This window comes from Oncorhynchus nerka, linkage group LG26 (assembly GCF_034236695.1).
Source record: "Oncorhynchus nerka isolate Pitt River linkage group LG26, Oner_Uvic_2.0, whole genome shotgun sequence".
Lineage (NCBI taxonomy): Eukaryota > Metazoa > Chordata > Actinopteri > Salmoniformes > Salmonidae > Oncorhynchus > Oncorhynchus nerka.
This window is the reverse complement of record NC_088421.1, coordinates 42738961-42748047: the sequence shown is the minus strand read 5'-3', so window position 1 is coordinate 42748047 and position 9087 is coordinate 42738961. Positions and strand designations below refer to the sequence as shown.

The following is a 9087-nucleotide window of genomic DNA, read 5'->3' as shown; positions in this document are numbered from 1 at the left end:
ATTCAAATAGACAAACATACTTTGATAATGTATTGTATTTATCAGATTGACGAAACAGGACAAAAATACACGTTTGGAAAAGATTAAGATCATAAAAGCAAATTAAAAAGAGTAAGGGATCAAGTATGGACCGTTGCCAGAAGAAGGTGAAGAGTGAAGAACATTTTGACTCCAATATTACATGATGCTTAAGACCCATAATTGTATCAATGAATCTAGCCAAGGTAGCGAGCCTTGAGTCACCACTCAGAATACTATAAGATGCAAGTGTCTAGGTTTACCGTTATGCATTCATTAAAATACTAAGGGACAAGAGCTAATATCTTGCAATCAATGATCTAGCATTAAAGGTAAGAATCTCTGGATTAACTATCTAATAGCTAAACGTAGTAATGAATAAATTGGCTACATTTCTTTAAATTGACAATTCTGGGACCTGTTATGGGCAAGATTTAAATGACAATACCTGTTAGCAAAGGTGTCAGCTGGAGATGATGTGCAGGAGCTTTTAAGGGGTTGTTGTCTTGCATGATGTCTACTTTTATCCTAATTATCATTTGATGGTAAGTGGGGGGGGGGGGGGGGGTACTTCCTGTGTAAACACAAACTCTTCCTTGACTACTTCCTTCCAGCAGTGTGTATCAGGGAGATTCCTAGATGTGAGAAGTGTGCAGGAGGACCTGAGAGAAAGGAATGTGTAGTATTGATGTAAAAAGTTGTGTGTATAAACTGTAGGGGTACACATGGTGCTGGAGATCAGATGTGTCCAGTGAGAGAAAGACAGGTTGAGGTTACCAGGATCACAGTAGTGCAGAAGGTGTTGTATGCTGAGGCAGTGAAGAGAGTAGTAGAGGAAGATGGGTCCAGGGTGAGGGATCCTGAGAGGATCCCTGTGATTAGGCCGAGGTCAATAGAGAGTGATAGGAATAACATGCTTCAGTAAGTTTTGGCCAAGTTCATGGCCATGGTTGTCAACTGTACCACAGGAATAGAATGTAAAACACAGTGGATAGATGTTGTGGTGGCAGCTGTTGAGAAGTACTTGGGTGTATAATATTTTACTGCAGAGTTCCAAGGTGTTTTGAAGGATAATATCCCGTCATCCCAGGCTGTTGGCCTGGTGTAGGATCAGAGGGCCAAAGATGTGGAATAATTATGAAGTTTTAATGGGTGTAGGGTTAGTTGGCTCGGCAATTTTTGTCACGAAGTGTAATGAAAATAGTAAGCTGATAAAAAGACAAATCGGTAGGTGGCAGCATGCACCAATAATAATTGTATGCAAACCTCCATAATACCGAAGAGAAGAAGAAGATGTTTTGTTGCTTTTCAACAGCCCTTCTCGCAGGAAGTGTGAATGCCCTAACATCTAGCACGGTTGCATTGCTTTAAAATTCCACTGCAGACGTCGGATTGAACATACATTGGGTTTCACTGGTTCGCTGCACGGATAGCGCTGCTGTAATCAGTCTGGTATTTTATAGGCTTCCTTTACTGGGCCTTAGTTTTAATTGTCTATCTGGACTCTTGAAGAGGACGTTGTTCCAACAGACTCTCGGGTAGAGTTAGACGATAACAGATAACAGGATTCTTGGTGAATAGGGCTTTAAACGTTTTTATTTTAATAGATCAGGTCAAATCTAGGTGAGATTAGCCTACATCAGACATGTATTTGTCACCACTGAAGTTTTGATATTGAAAAGGACGTCTGATCGCTCTGGTCTAGCTGTTTTTGTCTGATCTGAATTCTGCAACAAAGAAAGTAACTGTAGTGTAGGATAGCTACAGATTTACTGTCATGTTTTTATTTGAAGAAAGAATAGCTTCCACGATGGATCGGGTAAGTTTAGTTTACTTTTATTAACAATTTGCTTATTGTGGTGTATAACATGTCTAGGCCTAGTTGTCATCTTCTGACCTCCCATATCCATTCGTTTCATTTGAACAGCTGGACAAAATAAACAATTGTGGAAATAAAAACGAGGGATATTTTGTCTTAGCCTAAAGCACACAGATTGATACAAGGCAATGGCAGGTTAAGTCAGAACCATGGAGAAATGAGCCTACATCTTGCAGTAACGGTGTGGGGTAAAGTCACCGGGAAGCCAAGGCAGAACAATAGCCATATTACAACCTATGTGTTGTGATAATTGTGTTTGCTCTATAACCTGTTAGTTCATATGCCTTGACACAGCCGAGACAAGAATACAGTGGCAGAATAAATTCAAGCACAACTTTTGTTCAATCATAAAACCGGTGAAATCCACAAAACATTTTGTATTTAACAAACAGTTACATGACCTTATGCATGGTCAAGCCAGTTAATGTTTCCGACATTTTCGAACTACTAAATAACTATTGATTTAGTTACCGCAAGTCACAAAGAAAACGGGCTGGATCCACTATTCCAGCACTACCTCGGGTGCACATTTCTGTCAATTAAGAATCAATGATGTCAAATCAAAGTTTTTTTGTCACGTGCGCCGAATACAACCGGTGTAGACCATACAATGAAATGCTTACTTACAGGCTCTAGCCAATAGTGCAAAAAAAACATATTAGGTGAACAATGGGTAAATAAAGAAATAAAACAACAGTAAAAAGACAGTTGAAAATAACAGTAGCAGGGCTATTTACAGACACTGGTTAGTCAGGCTGATTGAGGTAGTATGTACATGTAGATATGGTTAAGTGACTGCATATATGATGAACAGAGTAGCAGTAGCGTAAAGGAGGGGTCGGTGGGTGGCGGGACACAATGCAGATAGTCTGGGTAGCCAATGTGCGGGAGCACTGGTTGGTCAGTCCAATTAAGGTAGTATGTATAGTTAAATGAATGTATAGTTAAAGTGACTATGCATATAAGATAAACAGAGTAGCAGCAGCATAAAAGAGGGGTTGGGGAACACAATGTAAATAGTCCAGGTTGCCATTTGATTACCTGTTCAGGAGTCTTATGGCTTTTGGGTAAAAACTGTTGAGAAGCCTTTTTGTCGTAGACTTGGCACTCCGGTACTGCTTGCCATGCGGTAGCAGAGAGAACACTATGACGGGTGGCTGGGGTCTTTGACAATTTTTAGGGCCTTCCTCTGACACCGCCTGGTGTAGAGGTCCTGGATGGCAGGCAGCTTTGTCCCAGTGATGTACTGGGCCGTACGCACTACCCTCTGAAGAGCTTTGCGGTCGGAGGCCGAGCAATTGCCGTGCCAGGCAGTGATGCAATGCTCTCGATGTTGCAGCTGTAGAACCTTTTGAGGATCTGAGGACCCATGCCAAATCTTTTTAGTTTGCTGAGGGGGAATAGGCTTTCGTGCCCTCTTCACGACTGTCTTGGTGTGTTTGGACCATTCTAGTTTGTTGACGTAGACACCAAGGAACTTGAAGCTCTCAACCTGCTCCACGACAGCCCCGTCGATGAGAATGGGGACGTGCTCGGTCCTCCTTTTCCTGTAGTCCACAATCATCTCCGTAGTCTTGGTTACGTTGTGCTACCTTTTTTGTAGCATTTCTGATGTTACTAATTTATTTTCAGCTACATTCGGTTCTATCTAAACGGGTCAGCAACTTGGTTGCTTGATAACAATACAGCTGCTATTAGCTAACGTTAGCTTGCTTGTCCAAAGTCCAGCAGCTAGCCTCTGTAGATAACGAACAGGCAAAGAAAGGTAACTAACTGTAATTGTTTATTGAAGGTTTGTTACACAAATGACTTCAGCCATTAGTTAGCCAGCAGACAAGAACTGCTGACAACCATAGCTAGTTCATGTCTAAACGGCAGTCCTAACGTTACATTTTTTCCCACAAATAGATACATCAGTTAAACAAAATTGTCATGCAGCTACCTTATAATGCATTCCATGGACTTTTTCAACATGTCGTGGTAATTATTCTAATCAAAAGGAGAGACTTTTATATTTCTACAAAACCATCCAACTTTATTAATAATTACTGCAGTAATGGAGGGTTAACGGTCACCAGATGGTGTAGAGCAAAAAGCCCAAATAAGCAGGGTTAGGTTACTACTTTTTATAGTCCTCCTGAGTCCTCATAAGTAACAGATTTGTGAAATTATACAAGGGTACAGACAGTAACAGACAGCGAGATTTACATGGCGCCAAATGCCTGTCTCGGTCATTTACTGCTTGTTGTATTATAATTTATGTATAAACATGGGACACTGGGTCCTTCCCACAACAGATGAAGTCCAGTGTCCATTTGTGATGTGGGAAAGAGAAACTGGGGGGAGAGTTTTCCTGGCCCTGGCAGACAGACCAGCATTTGACACAGACACTAATCATGCAATGGAATGTAGTCTTTAGGTCTTATCACCAAGGCATCATAAATCAACTGCCATCATTAAGCCTCAGAGGCTCCTCTCAGGCCAACAGACTGTGTAAAAGTACTAATTAAAAAATATTCTATAGGTCATTTGAATAACAATGTTGACATTTCTACCACAAACGCTAGCTAGCTACTCCATAGTCCGCTATGGTAAGATCTTGCCATATTTCATTGTCAGACAGGACACAATTCAAACTGTAGCTGAGAAAACAAATCAAATCAGATTGTATTGGTCCATACACATAGCAGATCTTATTGAGGGTGTAGTGAAATCCTTGTGTTCCTAGTTCCAACAGTGCAGTAACATCTAACAATACACAACAATAATGTTACATACATCTAAAAGTAAAAGAATGGATTTAAGAAATATATAAATATTAGTCAGAGTATAAATACAGTACATTCATAAGTATGTGGACACCCCTTCAAATGATTGGATTTGGCTATTTCAGCCACACCCGTTGCTGACCGGTGAATAAAATTGAGCACACAGCCATTCTGTTATGCACTTGAGTGAGGACCCAAAAGCGGTTTAACAAAAACAGAGTCCTTTACTGTAAAAACACAGGGAAGACATAGATCCTCTTCAGATGTAGATAATGGCAAAATAGACAACCCGCAGAGAGGGCGACAAATGAAACAAAAGTCCTTCTGATATTTACAGAAGAGTCCCTTCTTAGCAGCAGAGGAGAATAGCTGGGTTAGAGTCCCCTTCTTAGCAGCAGAGGAGAATAGCTGGGTAGAGTCCCCTTCTTAGCAGCAGAGGAGAACAGCTGGGTTAGAGTCCCTTCTTAGCAGCAGAGGAGAATAGCTGGGTTAGAGTCCCTTCTTAGCAGCAGAGGAGAATAGCTGGGTTAGAGTCCCCTTCTTAGCAGCAGAGGAGAATAGCTGGGTTAGAGTCCCTTCTTAGCAGCAGAGGAGAATAGCTGGGTTAGAGTCCCTTCTTAGCAGCAGAGGAGAATAGCTGGGTTAGAGTCCCCTTCTTAGCAGCAGAGGAGAATAGCTGGGTTAGAGTCCCTTCTTAGCAGCAGAGGAGAATAGCTGGGTTAGAGTCCCCTTCTTAGCAGCTGAGGAGAATAGCAGAGTTAGAGTCCCCTTCTTAGCAGCAGAGGAGAATAGCTGGGTTAGAGTCCCCTTCTTAGCAGCAGAGGAGAATAGCTGGGTTAGAGTCCCCTTAGCAGCAGAGGAGAATAGCTGGGTTAGAGTCCCCTTCTTAGCAGCAGAGGAGAATAGCAGGGTTAGAGTCCCCTTCTTAGCAGCAGAGGAGAATAGCTGGGTTAGAGTCCCCTTCTTAGCAGCAGAGGAGAATAGCTGGGTTAGAGTCCCCTTCTTAGCAGCAGAGGAGAATAGCTGGGTTAGAGTCCCCTTCTTAGCAGCAGAGGAGAATAGCAGGGTTAGCGGCGACAGACTGCTGGTCTCTCTGGGTAGGCGCGGGTCGTAGAGGACAGAGGTACCTGATCACACGTAGCATCAGATGAACAGGCAGATTCCGACAGGACGGGACAAGGGTGAAGCAAACGAGACGATAGTTTGGTTCTGGCATGAGAAACTCAAACGAGAATCTGACAAAGAAAGAAGCAGGAACAGAGAGAGAAATAGAGACCTAATCAGAGGGAAAAAGGGAACAGGTGGGAAAAGGGTGAACGAGGAAGTTAGAGAAGATGAGGAACAGCTGGGGGGAGGAATGAAAGAGAAGGTAACCTAATACGACCAGCAGAGGGAGACGGAGTGAAGAGAAAGAACAGTAACAAGACATAATATGACAATACATGACACATGCAATCTCCATAGACAAATATTGGCAGTAGAATGGCCTTACTGAAGACCTCAGTGACTTTCAACGTGGCATCACCATAGGATGCCACCTGTCCAACATGTCAGTATGCCAAATTTCTGCCCTGCTAAAGCTTCCCCAGTTAACTGTAAGTGCTGTTATTGTGACGTAGAAACATCGAGGATTAACACTGGCTCCATGGAGAACTGGTACGCCACACAATATCTGAGTCTGACCACCGAGGACTAAAGCGTATAGCCTGTAAAAATCATCTCTTTTGCAACCCTCCCTACCGAGTTCCAAACTGCCTCTGGACGCAACGTCAGCACACTAACTGTTCATCGGGAGTTTCATGAAATGGCTTTCAATAGCTGAGCAGCTGCACTCAAGCCAAAATCACCATGCGCAATGCCAAGCGTCGGCTGGAGTGGTGTAAGGCTCACTGCCGAACGACAAATCTGGGTTTGGCAGGGGGGAGAATGCTGCCTGCTGTAATACATATAGCCAACTGTGAAGTCTGGTGGAGGAGGAATAATTGGCAGGAACCAAGGATTATTTGACATTTAGAAAAGATGAACATTTTCAAGGCTGCTCTTCACATGAAAACATTTTCCATCACAGGATGTAGAGACAGTATGTGGATATACTAAATATTCTACCTGTAGGATAGAATAGTGTGTGTGTGTGTGTGTGTGTGTGTGTGCACAGTGCTGTGAAAACGTATTTGCTCCCTTCCTGATTTCTTATTTTTTTGCACATTTGTCACTTAAATGTTTCAGATCATCAACCAACTTTAAATATTACACATAACCCAAGTAAACACAAAATGCATTTTAAGTGATGATTATATTTATTAAGGGAAAAAAAGCTATGCGAACCTTCATGGCTTATGTGAAAAAGCAATTGCCCCCTATACCTAATAATTGGTTATGCCACCCTCCGCAGCAACAACTGCAATCAAGCCTTTGAGATAACTGGCAATGAGTCTTTCACATCGCTGTGGAGGAATGTTGGCCCACTCTTCTTTGCAGAATTGTTTTAATTCAGCCACATTGGAGTTTTTTTTAGCATGAACCGCCTTTAAGGTCACGCCACAGCATCTCAATCGGATTCAAGTCCGGACTTTGAGTGGGCCAATCCAAAACCTTCATTTTTTTTTTTTTTAAGCCATTCAGAGATGGACTTCCTCTGATTTAGTTAAACTCCAAAGGGAATTGGAGTTTCCTTCATTAAACAGTCCAAAATCACATTACACAATTTCACAAACAGTATCATCCTCACTCATTCATCTTATACAACAATTAGATGTAAGTCTCATATCTGAGGCTATTGTATAAACAGCGTTATGGTAATGTGGCCGTATTGTTTCACAAAATTGCACCAAACGGACCAGTTCGTAGCTGGATTCTTCACCAATCTTTTATACCTTCTCCAGAACATAAATGTTGTTCGGACCTCAAGTTCTGTGAGGTGGAAGAAATTCCTTTGTTCTCTATGAAAATTCACTCTCTCTATACTGTGGCCATGAGAAGATAATCTCCTCCAGGAATTTACGACCTCTCTGACCACAGCAGCCTAGTTGTAGGAGACAGAGAGAGGGGATGGTGCTGGCAGGGTGATGGTGCTGGTAGGGGGATGGTGCAGAGCTGTGTCCAAAGAGGGCAATGTCATGACACTGCCATGGATGCTATTTTTGCCCAGTCTCTTTCTTATGGTTGAGTCATGAACACTGACCTTAACTGAGGCAAGTGATGCCTGCAGTTCTTTTAGCTGTTGTTGTGGGTCCTTTTGTGACCTCTTGGATGAGTCGTCGCTGCGCTCTTGGGGTAATTTTCATAGGCTGGCCACTCCTGGGAAGGTACACCACTGTTCCAAATTCTCCATATGTGAATAATGTCTCACTGTGGTTCGCTGGAGTCCCACAGCTTTAGAAATGGCTTTGTAACCCTTTCCAGACTGATAGATGTCAAGGACTTTGTTTCTCATCTGTTCCTGAATTTCTTTGGATCGCGACATGATGTCTTGCTTTTTGAGATCTTTTGGCCTACTTCACTTTGTCAGACAGGTTCTATTTAAGTAATTTATTGATTCAACAGGTCTGGCAGTAATCAGACCTGGGTGTGGCTCGTGAAATTTAACTCAGCTTTCCAAAAAATGTGATTAACCACAGTTAATTCATGATTTAACAAATGGGCGCAATTACTTTGTCACATAGGGCCATGAGAGTTCGGATAGCTTTTTTCCCTTAGTAAATAAAATGATCACTTAAACTGCATTTTGTGTTTACTTGGGTTATCTTTGTATAATATTACAATGTGTTTGATCTGAAACATTTAAGTGTGACAAAAAAAATAAGAAATCAGGAAGGGAGCAAATACTTTTTCACAGTATATATATATATATATATATATATATATATGACTAGTTGAATAGGATGGCCTTGACTAGAATACAGTATATATACACAGGACTAGTTGAATAGGATGGCCTTGACTAGAATACAGTATATACAGGACTAGTTGAATAGGATGGCCTTGACTAGAATACAGTATATATACACAGGACTAGTTGAATAGGATGGCCTTGACTAGAATACAGTATATACAGGACTAGTTGAATAGGATGGCCTTGACTAGAATACAGTATATACAGGACTAGTTGAATAGGATGGACTTGACTAGAATACAGTATATATACAGGACTAGTTGAATAGGATGGACTTGACTAGAATACAGTATATACAGGACTAGTTGAATAGGATGGACTTGACTAGAATACAGTATATACAGGACTAGTTGATGGATGGTCTTGACTAGAATACAGTATATACAGGACTAGTTGAATAGGATGGCCTTGACTAGAATACAGGACTATTGAATAGGATGGACTTCAGGACTAGTTGAATAGGATGGACTTGACTAGAATACAGTATATAGTTGAATAGGATGGTCTTGACTAGAATACAGTATATACAG

At 41.7% G+C, this 9087-nt stretch overlaps 1 protein-coding gene across 4 annotated transcripts in view; it reads left to right on the top strand.

Annotated features, from left to right (window-relative positions):
• The window catches only part of LOC115119072 (zinc finger protein OZF-like), a 54962-nt gene that overhangs the window by 28476 nt on the left and 17399 nt on the right, over window positions 1-9087 (top strand). Inside the window, exon 1 of one of the 4 annotated variants that reach the window (XM_065010749.1) lies at window positions 1253-1837. The exons of 2 other annotated variants lie outside the window; for them this stretch is intronic. In XM_065010749.1, coding sequence (XP_064866821.1) covers window positions 1796-1837 — 42 coding nt within the window. In that variant the 5' untranslated portion in view covers window positions 1253-1795. Of the gene's footprint in view, window positions 1-1252; window positions 1838-9087 lie in introns of those variants that run through there. One more of the 4 variants, XM_065010745.1, reaches the window with a different exon arrangement.